Here is a 19,207-nt window from a genome sequence, read left to right on the forward strand (position 1 = left end):
TCGAGTCCCGACCAGGGCATTGTTCATTTTTCATGTACGCCTGTTTCAAAATGGTAACGTGTAAGGTAATGTGTATTTTATCAAAATGGTAACGTGTAATTTTTAGTTTGATTTTCCTGTTTCTCCTGATTTCAGTTTCCTGTCGGAATGTATATTTTTGTATCTAGATGTAAATTTTAAACGTGTTACAGAATCAGTATTTAAGCTGCGTTTCAAGAGTCCAAAAGCGCAGTAGCGGACTTGGTTCCGATGTTTATGCTGCGAGTTTAAAATTCACTCTCTAGTTCGGTGTTCGACAATTTTCAATTTATACTGATATTCCTCGCCTCGGCTTTGCTGTATGCAGTCGATTTAGCCTAGTCATTAGATTATCTTAATCATTATTTATTAGTATCATTATTTATTATTGAATTCTTACATTCGTATTTTCCGTTCCGTAGCCCCAAGCGGTGGTGATTTGTGAGCACGAAGTGTGTGCATCTGTTTACTCTAGATACCTTATATATACATATATATATAAATCCATTCTTCTCTTTACGTTAGATACCCCCCATATATATATATAAATCCATTTTTCTGTTTACGTTAGATATCCCCCATATATATATATATAAATCTATTCTTCTGTTTACGTTAGATACCCCCATATATATATATATATATATCCATTCTTCTGTTTACGTTAGATACCCCCATATATATATATATATATATATATATGAATCAGAATTATAACTATAAACATTAATTCTTCCTCTCTATTCTAAAATCGTAATAACTTATGTAAGATAAAAATATATGTATCAGAATTATAACTATAAACATTAATTCTTCCTCTCTATTCTAAAATCGTAATAATTTATCTGCATTGCGTCATTTCTAGATCACTCTATGATCGGCTCAGCTCTGATGACGTAATCATTGGGAACTGAAACTGTCCTTGAAAACCAAAACTTTTCTCTTCGCGTGCTTCCATCTTTTCAAACTACGCACTTCAGCTTCTGTCTGTGCTGCCCTTGGGCGCAATTTCCCTATGCTGCTTCCTATTGCAATAATATCAATAATGTAAATGGTCTTGAACAGGCACGACTAGGGTGCCAAATGATCTGTGGCCACATATGTCATTTGGAAATAAAAATGGAATTAAAATCGCTTCTACTGCCAAGTTTTATTTACGAAGTCAACACATTCATTAGTTTACGACGCAATCAGATTACTTCCTCTTCAATTTAGGATAACTACGCATCAACAGTGTTCCGACTTTTTCCTTGCTGCTATTATGACATATATATCCCCTATACTCCCTAAATAATTGATATTACTACCTTTAGGATTTTTAATTTAATTTAATTAATATTAAAATTTACAAAAAATTTTTTACTATAACAAAGATAGCAGCTTGACACTCAACTTTACCTACATAAGCGCCATTTATATAATTTGAAGAACACACTTACTTCTCTTTCACAACACTCTTGCAGACCCCAACACTCATATAGTAGGTAAGTTAGAATTAAAACTTACTATTTACTTGCTTTAAGTATTTTTTAAAAAAAATTTTTATGTAGTATCTAAGTTTTTTCTAAATATGAAATTATATTTTTAAATATATATTTATTTTAAAAATGGTGAATTAGTTCTTTTTGTTTTTTTTATTTCTTATTGGTTTATATGCATTATGTATAGTTCTTTTATATTTTCTTTTTATTGATATGCATATTCGTGTAGGGGAAGTTTCTGTAGACAAGGATTTCTAAAATACATTGGTTTCTAGATTTTTTATTATTTTATAAAATATTAAATTTTAAAAAATTTAATTTTTTAAGAAAAAGTTTAATTCTTGACTTGCTTGTTTCTCAAAAGACTTAATTAGTATTTTCCTTTTTGAACTTTAATTCTTAAATGTTAATTTCTAAGAGTACCACTTTATTGGAATTACTTTTGGTTTTGACTTTTACCCTTGCCTGCATGAATGACGAAACACGAATTGAATGATTGGAGAGTTAGGTTTGGAGGTAACTTCCCCTTGATAAGTCTGTCTCCTGCCTACTCTACGATCATTCACATATGCATTTTTAAAAAAATTGTTTAATTTAATTTTAATTTATTAAATTAGTAGATTTATTTTCATGGATAGATTTTCAACTTGATTTGCTTATGCTTCTGAATTTAAATGATATTGTAGATTAGTTCGAGAATTAAATCTTTTACATGTTTGCATATTTTTAAATTATTTTAAATTATTTTGGTTTTTTTCCTTTTTTTAGAATTTAAATTTGCTTTTCTACTTTTTTTTACTTTTATACGTATTTGTTTAGAATTTAAATTTGTTTAAATTTATATATATATATAAATCCATTTTTCTGTTTATTTTAGATATCCCCATATATATATATATAAATACACTCTTCTGTTTACTTTAGATACCCCCCATATATATGAAAAAAAAAAAAAAAAAAAGTTTGTTTTTCGCGAACACGCAACCTTTTCCGATAGTTAACTTTCTGCGCATTTAATTTTCTGCGATTTGGAATCTTCCTCCTAGACCAGTACCTTCTAGAATTTGCTAGCCTATTACGTAACCGCTACTATAAATACTGAATGAGCGCCATTTTGCGTCAGAAGCTCGCCTCTCCTCCTATGCTATACTCCGCGCTGCTCTGTCCATCCTTCTTTTCTTTGTTAGAATGTTATGACGCAGAAAGTCAAAATTTAATTGTACTTAATAACTCATTATTGAATATATACTTTGGAGAACTTCGTCGAAAAAGGAAATTGATCTACTATTTGAAGTGAATAAATATGTGCTATTAAAAGTGAAATTCCTCTGTGTGTCTTCTTTGGATATCGCCTTACCACTCTGCTAAAACCGTGCCTGAACTGTGATGACGAGCTTCATGACTGTCAAAATAACACAGTTCTTATCAAGGTAATATCGCATGGACAAAATTATTACCCAAAGTAACTGAAGAATACAATAATATCCCTCATTCTGTAACAAAATTCCCACCATCATACTTAATGTATGGAAAATTACCTTATGGTTCTTTAATCCAAAATCAAGAATTATATCTACCAATAGAAGAGGCTAGAAAAATAGCTCAAAAAGAATCTGATGATTATCATAATGTTAATAAAGAAAAATACGATACTCGTTTTAAACCTAATAATTTTAAAATAGGTAATTTAGTAATGTATGAAGAATTTTAATATCCTAATACACGTAAACTTTTTCCTCCATTTTCAGGACCCTACAAAATTCTAAAACAATATTCTGCAGTTACTTATGAAATTGATAAACCTAATCCTCTAACTAAAAAGAAATCAGAAACTGTTCACTCAACTAGTCTAAGACCTTTTAATCCAGCAAATGAATTTAAATTAATTGTTATAAATAGTAGAATTCCTATCTCTGTCCAAAATTAACTTAATTTAAATTTTTCAAAATTCTCTATTAAAAATTTTTTTCCTGTTTATGACTTCTAATGCCTGATTTAGACTTAACTATGACAAATTATTTTCTCGATTTTGGCCTTTTATATTCTTCACATAATTTTGAGTCAGCTGTGGTCATGAAACTGGCTTGGTTTTTTATACCAGCCACGATACTATGCATGATAGAGAGCATGCATAGTAGATATGAGGCGTGATAGAGAGACTTTGGGTAGGAGATAGTAGGTCCATCGTCCGGTGTCACACGCGTTCCATTCCTCTTGCCATATTTTGAGTAGGTCTTCTTTGAGAAGCCTCTTTAGATGCGATGGTGGTGCACGGATACGGATTTGCTGAACTTCAGAACTGATGGCTGCTTCTTTGGCTAGGGTGTCTGCTGCCTCGTTTCCAACTAGACCAGCATGCGCCTTGTCCCAGGTGAGGTGAATGCGTTGCTGGTGGTTTACAGAGAGTAGCTTTTGGATTTCGGAGATAATTGGGGAGGTGTGGCTTAAGTTTTGAATCGCCAGGAGTGAAGATTGGCTGTCTGTACAGATGCATGCTTGGTGGTAGCCGCTACTTAGTATGTCGTTGGTGCCATTGAGGATGGCCAAGGCTTCTGCCTGGAACACACTATTGAAGTGCCGAAGTGCTGCCTTCCAACTGGTATGTTCATCATTTTGGTGGTAGCAAATGTAGGCGCTACCAACTCCGTCTTCAATCTTCGATCCATCGGTGTAGTAGACGTACGTAGCGTTGGGAATACTAGAATTGCTAGTGTTGTCTATGGTGATGCGGAAGTTTCTTCCTTGAATGCCTGGGTGTGGGGCGAGGGTTTTCATATAAGGTCGGACTGTGGGTTGTATCGTGGAAGATGGCGTCTTTGCGTAGTTGCAGGACTCTGGTTATTGTAGCTTCTTGCTCGCCTCTAAGATATAGTGGCGGTATGCCTGCAAGGATGATGGCCACAGAGGTGGCTTTGGTGCGAAAACCTTTGCACATCATTAGTGCGAAAGGTCTTTGGATGGTCTGTAGTTGTTTACGTTTCCGGCTTTGCATCGGCTTCGCCCATATTGCGGCAGCGTACAGGACTATGGGTTCAATCACTGTCGTGTACAAATATATGGGTTTCGTCCCCAATTTATACCTTGAAATTGACGGGCCTTGCGTGCAGTGGCTTGTGTCTTAATTTTGAGTTGCTGTAGATGTGGGATCCATGTAAGGCCTTTGTCCCATATTAAGCCTAAATACTTGAGCTCTTTGACGATTTTTAGATTTTTCTGTTGGAGTTTAATACATGGATTTCTGCTTGGGTTGGTGCCTGGCTTGGGAATGATAAGAGCGGTGGATTTGGCAGTGGAGATGGTTAATTTGAGTTCTTGACAGAGGAAGCTGAATTTTTGTAATATTTGAGTGCTTCTGTGTTCCAATTCGTTTCTGGTGCGACCCTGGATTAGGAACGCAACGTCGTCTGCATAGGTGACTAGTTGTGTATGCTGTGGCCAGTTGGTGGAGATGATGCTGTTGAAAGTTAGATTCCAGAGCACTGGGCCGGCGCAAGATCCTTGCGGGCATCCTCTCTCCTGCTGTTTGATGGTTGTCCCGTTGTTGTGTGGGACCAGGAGGAAACGATTCTGGAGGTAACTGTCAAATATGCCATAGATGTTACGGGGGCATCGAGATGAGCGGAGAGCTTGTTTAATGGCCGGCCACCAGAGGGTGTCAAAGGCACTCTGCAGTTCAATTGAGACAAAGGCCGTGTGAAGCTGTTGTTCTTTGTTGTGGTGGATTATCCGTCGAACTTCCTCCAGAGCATGCAGTGTGGAGAGGCCGGAGCGGAAGCCGAACTGCCTGCTGCTTAGGATGCGGTTGTCTTGCAGATGAAAGATGAGTCTTTGTACTATTAGTTTTTCGTAGACTTTCCCTAGAGCCGGCAGCAGGCAGATGGGTCGGAGAGAGCTTGGGCTTTGGGGATCTTTGTTCTTTTTAGTGAAGAAGACTACATGACCAGTTTTAAAGGCGCTTGGGAAGAGCTCATGTTTCAGTAGGTTGTTGAAGAAGTGAAGAAAGAAGATGGGATGTGATTTGTAGGCGATCTTTTATTCATTGTAACAAATCATTGTTATTGCTTATTCATTGTAGTCCTCCACGTAATTTAATTAGCATATAAGGCTGTTAAAAGTCTAATCAGACCTCGCTCATGCAAGATTTCCCATCAGCGGTCGAGCGGTAAAGTCGCTGAACTCTGGTAGTTCCGACGCGGGTTCGATTCCAGGCGAAACGGGCTGGCTGCATGGGCGTATTCGTGGTTTCCCCCCATGTGTAACGTGTATACGATTCAGTATCCTTAAAACGTCGTCCACGAATGCATCCCTTCCCTTAGGCAGATATCCTTAGTGTGCTTTGCAAAATCACCTAAATCAAACCTATTTGTTTTTTCTTACCTCGTAGAGTATTCACATTAATCCATCGGAAATAGAATCTTTTGTTAGAGAAATAGAGACTCTGCTAAATAGATCTTGCGCTTCAAAATCAAACGACCATTCATTCTATAAAATTCTGAGCCTTTTGTGTATGTATAATTGTGTGTAATTTTACTAAGGAAATCTTATTTCCATTAGAATCTAGGAAACAGTAGCAAAATGCAAATGACACGACTTCTTTTCCGAGCTGCTTGCGGCGAAGTTCAGAACAATTAACAGAGAAAAGAAAAACTTAACCAAGTTCAATGCTCTTTAAGAAAACGAAAAACAATCTTAGCGAGATGTTTTCGATCGATTTATTCGTATTAAAATTTAAACATGCCTGCGTGCATTTGATTTTCTGTAGCGTGTAGAATTCTGCAACGAAACAAGTTTCCTCTTGCTTCTCAAATATCTGAATTTTTAAAACTGATATTTTATTACTTCCTTTAACGAAGTGAAGGAAGTATTATAATTGCGAAAATTTTCAGGTATCATATTTCAACGAAAATATCCATTTTTACCGCTATCGAGTACGATTTAACGATGTTTTGGCGTGATATCTATAGGTAAGGACAGAATAAAGAATTCTTTTTCCCAAAAGGAATTGAAAATGGTTTCAGAAGTGATTTTTTTCGTAATGTCTGTACCTATGTATGTATGTATCTCGCATAACTCAAAAACAAGTAGCCTCAGAACGTTGAAATTTTGTATATAGGACTGCTAAATTATGTTGTTGTGCACCTCCCTTTTTGGTTGCAATCGGCCGCACCAAAAGTATATAAATATAGTATGTATGCATACCCACTCTGTTACTCAGCTTCGTGAGCTCAGTTGTTTTATTCTTATATGTTGGTAAATTGTGCATTTTTTGCTTTAAACGTCATTGAATTATGTCGTTGATATCTTCCGGTTAAGGTTTTTATGCCTTTAAGTTAATCTGCATGCGATAGTTGTAGAATTATCAACAATTTAAAAGTTGTTTATGTGCGGCTAAGCGTAATTTTTCTTACCATAGCTGCCATGTTTGTTTACATTTGAAACATAGCAGAATAGTGAATTAAGTCAGTTTCTGCACCTTCAGCGTCTTTTTGCCGAGTGGGACCAAAAGTCGACTTTCAGTTTTGTGCGTCTAAAAATGTGCAGTCTTGCGCGCTGCCCGAATTGCTTGTTTTCGCGTAGAAACTCTTAATTTTAATTGCAAAAATTGTTTTTTTAACTGTATTTGGCGTTTTATGTTTTTCAATTTTGATAAAGATATTTTTAGGTTTTTATGTGTTTTTGCTTTGCCGTAAAGTGAGAAGCGAATTTATTGAATGAGAACTATATCTCTAATGAAATTCGAGGAAATAAATTTAAATGAAATGCAGTAAAAACATGGTGTATAATTTAATATTCCGTGCTAGGAAGTCATGTGATCAGATTTTTTTTTAGTTGCAAAACAGTCCAGTCACAGAAGCATTCTAGTGGCTTATCGCTTTTTTCAATATTTATTTTAAGATAATGGCAACCATTTTCAGTGACTGAATAGAGTTATGATATCTCAGTTTTTTTCCGATTACGTTCTATACTTAACCTCGTTGCGCTAAAAGAACGATAGCCTGATAAAATGCTGTAAATATTGATTACTACTCAGAGTTTATCGCTAGAGATGAAAGATTTAGCGTTTTTTATGGTTAGTCTCGTTCGTAATTGAGTCGCTTCGCATCTTTGCGTCGTCCATCACCATTCTTCCAAAACTCCGTAATCGGTTTTCGGATGGATTTGGCACATCTTAGAATAAATATCAAACCTGCATTATTATTGGCAACCAAGCCTGGCCTCCAGAGGTAAATATGTTAATGTCTTTCCTTATGAAGATGCTTCTTTAGATGTCAGATGTCACATATAACGTAGATAAGCCTTATAATTTAATTAGCATATAATGTTATAGCTAAATTGGTAGTCTAGCAGCTAGGATACTTAATAAATGTTAGCGAATAATTGCTAGTTCTAATGCTTCATTAACAAGTTCAAAGAAGGGCTAGATTAAATTACCCTTTTATTCAACTCAATATAGTGACGGGTGGCCCCTCTCTCGGGCTTACAGTAAGCCACCACTTGCGCTAGCTAAACTAAAAGCAACCGAAGCTGCACAGAAATAATTAACAGAGTTGGCCGTTATTCAAGCTCTTTGGAGAAGGGAATGGGACTATTCGTCGTGGCTGTTTCAACGTAGCCGTTTCGCCGTCAAGACATATTTTTCTTTACACGACTGTATTATATCTTGCCGTATTACATTAAGTTGATTTAAATTAATAACTCTGTTTAATTTAATAATTTCATTTAATTTAATAAAGTTTTATACAATTTTTTTTTGTGTAAAGTTTTATACAAATACACCATTACTTATGACATGTTCATTTTAAGAGAGTAATGTGAAATTAATTGTGTTATTAATGTGAAATTAAGAGAGTAATAAAAATTTTGACGATTCGTGTAAACATTGTACCCCATAATTTTAAAATCGGAAATATAACTTATAAGGAAATCGGAAATATAAGAATTTAGCTCTAGTTCTTTTTGGTACTGACATAATTTTCCAACTAACAGTGCGTAATTTCTTTATATCTCATACTTGTAAATAACTATATATATCGAAAGCAACCTTTATTAAGTACACAAAAGGTAAACAAAATTGTTAAACTAAATAAATTTAATACGAGTATAATGTTGAAAGATAAAGTACAGTCTTGTAAAGAAAAATACGTCTTGACGGCGAAACGGCCACAGTGAAACGGCGACGGCGAAAATTCCTAGACACCCGGAGAAGCACATGACAATACGGCTGATCGTACATGGCTTTAAATGAACAACATGTGCAGAAGGCAAAACGCGCTCTGTTAAGGGGACTTATACACCTTAAAACCCATAAGATCTTCGAATATGTGACTGTTGCAAGAATTTTGATAACTTATTTATTTTAAAAGCAATTACTTCCAACATTTTACAGCTGACTACATAATATAGCTGCTTTCTGAAATAGTAATCAGAAAGTTTGTGTTGACACAAATATTTTTATAATTTAATCGGCTCTGTGACAAAATGTTTCGTCGTGTTTCCACCTTGCGCGCACAGTTTAAAACATTCTGTTGCATAATTTAATTCCATATTTAATATATAGCTTTTATAACATTTGGAAAGTACTGTGAACCAAAAATTTCATGTTGAATTTTTATTTTATTTGTAGTTGAATTTATCAAATGTATTTTATTAAAAATATCTGTAATGTTTTCGTGCATAAAAGTTTTAATACTAAAATATTCATCAGATTTTTGGTTCATTTAGAAAATAGTGCCCATATAATAGTTCCATCCAGTTTCAAGTATGTACCGTTAGCCATTATTAAAATATCATGCGCGCAACGTGGAAACATGACGAAACATTTTGTCACAAAGCGGATTAAATTACAAAAATATTTGTGGCAACATAAACTTTCTGGTTACTAGTTTCCAAAGCAGCTATATTATGCAGTCAGCTGTAAAAAGCTGGAAGTAAGTGCTTTTAAAATAAATAAAATATCCCAATTCTTGCAACAGTCACATAATTCGAAGATCATAAGGGGTTTAAGGTGTATGATCCCCCTTAAGAACTTCTAAGCTCTTCTACTAAAGTAACGGACACTTGAACTTAAATACCAGTTCTGTCTCATAATGCGATCTTAAAAACTTTCTGATACGGAATTGTAGGTGGGAAATAAGAAATTAAAGAAAAGCGTGTTTAAAAATAAAAGTAACTATTAGGAAATTAAAATAAGCCCCTACAAACATATTAAGGTTTTCTAAGAAACGTCTAAGGTACCAAAAGTGTGCGTAGCGCGACCCACCCAATTTTCTAAGGTATTTTCTCCCTCCTTCCCGCATACCTCCGTGGTGTAATTGGAAGCATACTCGACGCGTGTTTGAGAGGTCCAGTTTCGTGTCCCGGTGAGGACATACCAAAGTTTTTACATATCCTGGTTAAAAAGAAACCCAATGATTCTACAGATGGCGCCCAAACTTCAAGGTGGTGGACAATAATTCGTCACTACTAGGATTTGACGATTGGGTTCCCTAATCCCTAGTCGTCCATTAAAAAGTGTAACGGTATTCGAGAGGTGTTCTATATAACACACTCGACGTGTATTCGAGATGTCCAGGTTCGAGTCCCGGCGAGGATATTGTTCATTTTTCACATCTCCTGCTTCAGAATAAACCTAATTTCTCTACAAGTGACGCCCGAACTATAAAGATGGTTCGTCACTATGAGGATCTGGCGAATGAGTCTCCGCATCCCCAGTCGCCCGTTAACCCTTTCCGGCATGGCTAAAGTCGGAGTTTTGATTTCAAAAAAAAAAAAAAAAAAAAAAAAAGTAGGCAATCTACTTAGGCCTAGAAGAGTACACAAGTAAAATTTTGTGAAGATAGCACTTATCGTTTTAATTCTGTGGGTGTGCCCTAAGTGGCACACTGATTGAATAGAGCTTCGAAAAGAGTGCTAAAACGAGCATTGTTGTCAATGAACTGACCAATGAGATGCGGAGAACTAAAGAATACAGACTCTCAGTTGTCGGTGAGCCCGGTCTGTGTGCAGCTAGGGTTCGCCGTTTGATTTTAGGCAAGATTTCAAGGTAAAAAAATTAAAACTAATATAGAATAAGGAGATTAGCATACAGCCAAAAAAATAACATAGAAATTTCTTTTCAAACAATTCCTTTTATTTCCTAAAAAAAATCTGGAAGATTTCTTTGAAAAATGAGGGTCTTAAAAAACTAAACATGGCTAAAATATATGGTCTGGTTTGTGTTGAGCTGCCATCTACTATAAATAAAGAGTAACCTATAGTAACCTATAAATCCTTTTTCATTCAATTTTTCTGTGCGTACAGAAGGAAATGTTTAGGTGTGTCCAGACCGGACACACTGTGCCGCAAAGGTTTGAAAGGGGAAGTATATAAAGTATTTTCTTCCTCCTTTCCGCATGCCTTCGTGGTGTAACTGGAAGCATACTCGACTCGTATTCGAGAGGTCCAGGCGAGAGTCCGGCAAGAGCACTGGACATTTTTCACGTCTCCTTCAAAATAACTTAATAAGTCAATAAACTGAATACGAGCTTTACAGGTATGAAAACTAAATTTCCTTTTTTTATGCTGAAGGTATCCGGATTTTTCGTTACCCATATTGCAGTGTTTTTCCGTAGGAAATGAAGCTAGCTTTTTGTGATTCAGTTACCTATTTTTAGTGATGAGTCGGTACTACCGAACCGGGTATTTTGTAACGGGTACTTAGTTGTAACGGATACTGAAAATCGGTGCATCCAAGTACCCGTTACTTCAGTTCCGAAATCCGTACTTTTCGGTATTCGTTACTTCTGTACCGAAACGGATACTTTTCGGTATTCGTTACTTCTGTACCGAAACGGGTACTTTTCGGTATTCGTTACCTTGTAACGAAAATATGCGTCTCTTCTCGGTATTTTGGTATTCGTTACTGGAGGATCGATGAGGATTCAGCTCACTTCAGTTTTGGTACGAGGACAGTAGTATCTGGTTGTATTTGCGAAATGGTGATATGCGCTGCTTGTGTCCATGAATGGTCTGCTCCTCAGACACTTCCGTAGTTGACAAGTTTTCTAATATTAAAAATCTTACTCCGTACAGATAAAATCAAACACGTGGTGACGTGGCAGAGTTCCTTCAGTGCGCAAAATCGTCAACTGCGTATTTCGGTACTTCAAATCGTTACTAGGGTACTTTAGTACTCCAAATCGTTACTAGGGTACTTCGGTACTCCAAATCGTTACTAGGGTACTCCGGTACAGCAAACCGTTACTAGGGTACTACGGTACAGCAAACCGTTACTCTGGTATTTCGTTACTTCGGTACTCCAAATCGTTACTAGGGTACTTGGTACTTGAAATCGGTTTTCGGTACTTTTCAAAGTAACGGTTACTTGAGTAACGGGTATTTTGTACCGGGTACTTGTCTGTAGTTACTCTCGTACCGGGTACAAGAATGTACCGAAGTTGCCCATCACTGCCTATTTTAAATATTTTGACTTTTTGATAATACGAAAAAATAGTTCATTAATATTTTGTCCAGAAAGAATAAATAAATTAATGCATTAGCTTTTAATACTCGTATTACGTGAATAGAAATAACTTCTCCTTTTTGTTTTACTCGTGTAAACAAGCCTAACCATAAGCCTCTGTATAATTTATGTTGTATGTCGAAGAAAAGAAAACTGCCTAAATTCTACTTTGTTAAATCACTGTGCTAGTCTTTTGCTGAAGATTCTCAGCATTGTTTAAAATTATATTTGAGTAAAGTTTGCATTCACTGAGGATCGAACGAATCAACCAACCAAATTTCTTTTTATCGAGAATTGTGGAATCATTCGAAATAATTTTAATTCTAAAAAAAAAAAAAAAAATTATGTAGCGTAAGGTTGCAGAAGAGCCCATTTTGAGAAATCCGACCTAGAAAAAGAAATAATACCGTTTACTTTAATGTTTTTTTGGATAATTCCCATCGACCTGTTTGACCTTGGTGCTTTTGTTTTACACATGGGAACCCCGCGGTCGAAATCTTTGTTATTTTTATTGAGGTTTCCATTTTAAAACTGTCAGATTTTATAGCGGGAATCCTCATAAATTTGAATACTGCTGTGGGGAAAATGGCAATAGAACTGTTATTCAAGTTTGTTTCCCTTTTGAGGAAAAAGAAGCTGCCCCTCTTTCACAAATGTAGCTCATTTTTAGAACTTTGTATGGCATGTGTTTAGTACTGTAAGACCCTTAGACCTTTTAATGTCCTAGGAGTATTTTTTAAACCCGTTTCGTTGCGTTATACTTCTGAGGTTTTTTTTTTTTTTCTTAAATTCTATATTCGAATAAAATTTTCTTTGGTTCAAACGTCCTGGTTCCTTCTAATATTACATTTAAATCGGTTTTGCATCTCTTTAAATTGGTCAATTGCTTTGTGTTTCCTCTTAAAATAAATGTTTTAGAAATAATCAGGTGACGCTGAAAATTCATATTCGATCTACTTCGTGCTTTGTTTTGCAATTAAGAAGAGTATTTCGCATGTTACTCTACCTATATTGGCCCGTTTCGGTATGATTGACCTTAAAATGAAAATGTTGGAAGAAATTATTCTGACCTTATTGAGTTATATGTTATATATTAAGTTAGTAGATTCTTCTTATTATTTTTGATAGTAGAATTCAACTTATTAATAAGGTACAAATAATGATTATTAGTTATTTCATTACTAGAAATTCATAAAATCCTTAGAAATTCAATTGATCAATTGATAGAGAAGTTAAGTTTTCCGGTTACATTTTGAAATTCGCGTATAATTGTTAACTTTGCAAAAAAGTTTGCTGTTGTCTTGTAGAAAGCTTTTTATCGCATAAATTACCATCAGCATGTACTTTACGAATATTTTACGTATTACGATATGTATTAGAAACTGTATTATTACAATAAAGTTACAGCGGTTAAAGTTATTAAGAAACCATAAACAAGAGAAAATTATGTAGTATCTTATGGTAAATTTAAAATACTGCAGTGCATTAATGCAGTTGTCAGCCACCTTTTGGCCATCGAAGGCACAAAGTAAAATTTTAAATTCTTAACGGGAGCCACCCCATTCAGTCTTCATCAAGCATCAAACGTCATATTGCAAACTAGTTTTGTTTAAAAGCCGTAGCTTTATAGAACTAAATAACAAATATTTAACCCAAAAGGGCTATTAATTTCTTTTTGGCATTTTGTGTTGGTTCACTGTAAAAGTTTGAATCACTTTTCAAATTGTTGCCACCAAATATTAGAGTCCTGCATTATGTTTAAAGAAATTAAATAATGAAGCATCTGCAAGAATGTATGTATGTTTCTCGTACTGTGAAAAAACAACAGTACATAGAAACATCAAATTTTGAATAACGTAGTCCTCCATTCGAATTTGTGCATTTGGACGGATATTTTATGGGAGCACGGATAATAATATTTATAACCACGTATATTTTATGGGCGAGGTTTCTTTGCATTTCTTACTGGTATTATGTTGGTTGCGTAGCAACTCAAAGACGTTGGTGTCTAACGGTATTTTGCGTCGAATGTCTTTGAATGTCTGTATCACTTTTCAAATCCCGTTTTGAATACCACGTGGGGGAAAAAAGGCCCTTTTGGGCGTTATTTTTTTATGTAATTTATACTCTTTAATACTTTTTTGATGTGTGAATGCAAAATTTGTGTTTGTAATTCGTCTGCTAACTTATAATGGGCAACATATTTTAAGTTGTATGCTTTTAAACAGTTACCTAAGTGTGAATCAGTTTTTGAAGGATACAGAAAGTTTTAAACGATACTTCAAACTAAGTCATATACGAAAATAACGTTTGACAGTTATAGGTACTTGAGCAATAAGAATTAATCTTTACCGCGTGGGACTTTAAAAAACGATACTGATTTCTGTTTACCAAGCTTCAAAATATCGTGTTAGTTTCATAAGATTTTAAAATAACATCATTTTCCAAGGTTACTATTTCTAATTATTCTAAGTTGTTCATATTTTTAAGATGAAACTAGAGAAAAATTGCTACAGCCGTATTTTCTCCACCAGTAATAGTAAAGGGGTTTATAAAAAAAAATTAAAATAGACTCTAAATTCGCAAAGTCACCAAATCTAGAATCAAATTTAGTTTGCAGTGCAGACAATTTGAAGGTACGAGTCGGTATTAATTATTATGCTCTTTCAGACTTTCTGCCATTTTTACTTTCTTGTACGAGGTGAAGAAGTGTTGTAATCGCGAAAATTTTCGAGTATCCTATTTCAAACAAAATATCCATTTTATCGAATGCAATTAAGGATGTTTTTGCGTGACATCTGTACGTAAGGACAGAATAAAGAACTTTTTCCCGAAACGTGTTGCAAAAAGGATTTAAAATGGATTCATAAGAACTATAATATGTATGTATAAATCTCGCATAACTCGAAAACGAGTACCCTCAGAACGTTGAAATTTTGTATATAGGACTGCTATAACAAGTAGTTGTGCACCTCCATTTTGCGTTACAGTCGGCTGAACCAAAAGTATATAAATATCTATGCATATATATGCACTCTGATACTCGGCTCCAAGAGGTGAGTTTTTTAATTCTTATTTGTCGGTAAATTGTGCATTTTTTGCTTTAAAAATGCTTAAATTATGTTGCTGAATTAATTTGTAATAACGAAAAATAACAGCGGAAGAGCAGCCCATATAATATATATATGAAAGCTTGCAGATTTTTGTGTTTTTTAACGTTCTTTGTGTTGCTTTTATTTATTAAATATTAAGTTTTTCGCACTTAAACCGCATAAAATTCAGTTCAACCGCAATATCGCGAAATATTTAAAAACAGCATTCCTTTAGAACTTGCAACTGACAGTCTCGTACGCCAGAGGTATTTTTTTTTCCCTGTACCGTGTTACCATTACTCGCTTTCAGATCAATTACTTTGTTAAAGTTTATAAAATATGAAATAGGTAATAAAACAAATTCGAAATTGAAAATTCGGGCTTCCAGGTGCTCTTTTGGTGGGGTAGAGAACTACGTTATTCAAAATTTGATGGATCTAGGTACCGCCGTGTTTTCCCAATGCGAGAAACATACATACATTCATGCAGATTCTTCATTATTTAATTTCTTTAAGTATAGTGCAGGGTGATAATATTTGGTGGCTTCAACTCAAAAAGTGATTCAGCTCAAGATGCCGTTTCGAGAATAATATCCCTTTTGGGCTAACTCCCCCCTTGGGCTGTTAGTTTTTCCGCCTTTCATTTGCATAAAGTTTGTTGGTATGGGTGGATAATAAAATTCTGATGCACTTGATTACAAAAATAACTTTTTTAATTGGTTGCCAAAAAAAGCAAACTCAAGTTATTAGTATGCAAAATTTAATACTATGTATGTAACTGAGAACATATATTTTTAAGAACGCGGCCAGCCATGTAAGCGAGGGCATGTGTGTTTCTCCGCCCCCCCCCCGCGAGAGAAAATAGATATCCCATTATGAAGAAACGGCTTTATTTGTGCGGACGAGGCAGAAAAGGGGGGTTTAGTTAGAGGATATACATGAATAAAGAGCGTCTCCTGTTAAATGCAACAGATGAGATCTGTTTAGATCAACCAGATAATGAAACTCGACAGTAGCTTCGAGGAAGGCCATAAAAACCAATCTGTGTCACTTTTCTTTCGTGACCGAACTTCCAAAACGATTGTGGAAGTTGGAAAACATAAAAAGAAAATGCAGTGGCAACCTAACTAACAAATATCCGCAGCGCCCTGAAATAGGGAAGGGGAATTGTCGCCAGAGGGCGCCGTTGCTGATCACTTTGCGCGAGAGACAGCTACGGGCGAAGGTTCGTAAACACTTTTTTCCTTCTCTCTATCCGCCGAGACGAGGCGCTGGAGCAGAAGCAGCCAGCAGATGAGGAGCTAGCTACTAGACGCAGAACACCTGCGCTTTGGCTACTGTGTTTACTCTCATGTGCAGTGCCTCCCGACGATAATTGCTCGCGCGCATGTAAAAAGAAACCCATGCAGTCAGCCGGTCTTTTGGTGTGGTAGTGTGTCAAATGCAGGTTTCTTGACCATTTGGGATTACTGACCGCACCGTAATTACATCTGGCCTGCTCGTTGGGAGATCTGTGTTCACTTCTCTGCAAAATTTGTATGCAGAGTATATATTTGCATGTGCATATTGTGCCTAACTGGAATTGCTGTGATTGGTGCAATAGGATGCTAAAGGATTTCACCATCTGAAACTATGTTTGGATTAGATAAGGAAGCGGTTTTGTATCAAGAAGCAGTTTATGTTACCTCTCCCGCTTCTTGCATAGGGGATGTGTCGGACCATTGTCGGTTCGAATCCCCTTGCACCACTGGTATATCCCGGAGTCGAATAGCTAAGGACTACCTTCAGCCCTTCTCCCCCTATGGAAGGTATTACCTGAGGGTGACGGCGAAGTGGGGTTCAAGGTGAGTTTTTTTTAGTTTCTAGAATTAGTCCTAAGTGTAGGATCCTCTGAATCCTAGTTGTTTTTAATTTTCTTAACACGTTTTAACACGAAAAAAAAACAGAATTTTTAGTCTAAAGGAGCTTTGTCCCCGAGGGACTATTGTTTTCGTTTTGCAATTTTGCGTCGAATCACTCTGAATGTCCGTTTCACTTTCCAAATTGTTGCCACCAAATATTATCGCCCTGTATTATATTTGAAGAAATTAAATATAATAAAGAATCTGCATAAATGTATATATATTTCTCGTAGTGTGATAAAACAACGGTACCTACAGCCATTGAAATTTCAATGACGTAATCCTCCTGCGAATATGAGCATCTGGAAGCCCGAATTTAAACTTTGGAATTTGTTTTATAATCGATTTCATATTTTGTATTATTTTAACGAATTTCTGATTAACAAACTCGAGGATTTCAAAGCGAGTAATGGCAACGTTGTACAGAAAAAAACATTTTTATCTCCAGCGCGTTAGACTGTGTATCGAAAATTCTGAAGATATGCTTACTTTAAAATTATTTTGCCGTATTGCTGTTGAACTGAATTGTATGATTTAAGTGCGAAGAACATGATCTTTAACAAATAAAGGTAACACACAAAATGTTAAAGAATTATCAATTAAGTTAATTTAAATTATCAAGTTAATTTAAAATCAAACTTTTTAGATTTTCCTTTTTTGTGCTTATAAGTCCATTTTTATGTGAAGTAATGACGCGAATGACAAATAACATTCGAAACCCCAGAGGACCTTATATAGCATTTTACATAAGTCATTTAGTATTCATTCAAGTTTATGACATTGCATATTGAATCAAATATTTGCTCCTGTTGAAGCGGATATAATGTTTGGTATTTTCGTTCGCCATTTATTTTGACTGTTGAGATTACTATAATATCAGCTGGAAAAGCTTCATCCACTCAAGCTGGGCCATTTAATGTAAGAACGAGATATGGATTAAAAATTATGAATGTCCCACATCTTACTGACGTTCTGTGCTTTGCTGATAAAAAAAAAACATCGAAAATATTTTTAAACAGTTCTGGAAATAATCTGTGCTGAAGAAAACAAACAAACAAACAAAACAAAACAAAACAAAAAAAACAGTAACATAGCTTTGATTAAAATAATATAATGGCACAAATTTAATTTATTAGTGGAGATAAAATAGTGAAAAAGTTTGTTTATTTATTTAAATGGTGCCTATAAAATGTAATTTATTTAACGAAAAATATTAGTAAACAATACTTTTTGTCAAATCGAAATGAAATAAACCAAATCTAACCTTAGTCTTGGCTCCAGAAAAGGCATCATAATTGTGTCTTTGCAGTATCGTGGCACATAACTATTCTGCATCCGAACGCCCTTTCCAAAGTAGGTGGCATGGAAAGACGGGTACGTAACATCACTTTCAAGTCAATCCTTCATAAAAGATTGACTTTTCATAGATTGACGATTCAAAGTCAAACTTTTCATAGAGAGATGGGGCGATGAAAAGTGTATAAGGGAGTGGATGGAAACAGGTGTTCTTGGCGGTGCATTTAATTATGGGAAAGCACACTAGGGCTATCTGCCTAAGCGGAGGGATGCCTTCGTGGAGGACGTTTTAAGAGAAACTGGCTCGTATACACGTTACACACTGGGAAAACCACGAAAACACCCATGCATCCAGCCCGTTCGCGGGATTCGAACCTCAGACCGAACTACCAGTGTTCAGCGACTTTACCGCTCGGCCGCTGGTGGGCCCAGGTGTTCTTGGAATGTCTCCTCTTGGTGGAGATCTGTAATTTAAGATCCAAAATCGAGTCCAGCAGAGGGTAATGCAGAACCCCCTGCTGCATTGGACTTTTGGGGTAGAGAGTTGGTCTAAGAGAGGGTAATGTATTATTGGTTGAAATTTCAAAAAGTTTACATAATCAGTACCTAGCTAGAACATACAGATTTTAGATGGGTTTAACTCATCACATAGTTTTCCCCATGTATAACGTGTATACGAGCCAGTTTCCCATAGAAAGTGCACCACGAAGACATCCCTCCCTTTAGGCAGATATCCCTCGAGTGCTTTCCCATAATCAAATACACTAGAATTACTATCTTAGTCTGTTCTCCGCTAACTCTAATTTTGATTATCACTTAGTTAAAGCGGATGCTGCCATTGTGTGCTTTTAAATCTTTTTGAAAGTGAAATTCTTTAGGAGTGAGCTTTCTATCGAGCCTTCATGAATACTCATTCCAT

The 19,207-nt window shown here is 35.6% G+C and overlaps 1 protein-coding gene across 3 annotated transcripts in view; it reads left to right on the forward strand.

The window, feature by feature from the left end:
* The window catches only part of LOC118189465 (IQ motif and SEC7 domain-containing protein 1-like), a 649,009-nt gene that overhangs the window by 299,448 nt on the left and 330,354 nt on the right, over window positions 1–19,207 (forward strand). Inside the window, exon 1 of one of the 3 annotated variants that reach the window (XM_085813491.1) lies at window positions 7,594–7,723. The exons of 1 other annotated variant lie outside the window; for it this stretch is intronic. In XM_085813491.1, the coding sequence (XP_085669617.1) occupies window positions 7,653–7,723 (71 nt within the window). In that variant the 5' untranslated portion in view covers window positions 7,594–7,652. Of the gene's footprint in view, window positions 1–7,593; window positions 7,724–16,377; window positions 16,936–19,207 lie in introns of those variants that run through there. One more of the 3 variants, XM_085813478.1, reaches the window with a different exon arrangement.

Source organism: Stegodyphus dumicola, chromosome 1 (assembly GCF_044657685.1).
Source record: "Stegodyphus dumicola isolate Sdum_Otavi_A_Nest chromosome 1, ASM4465768v1".
Classification (NCBI taxonomy): domain Eukaryota; kingdom Metazoa; phylum Arthropoda; class Arachnida; order Araneae; family Eresidae; genus Stegodyphus; species Stegodyphus dumicola.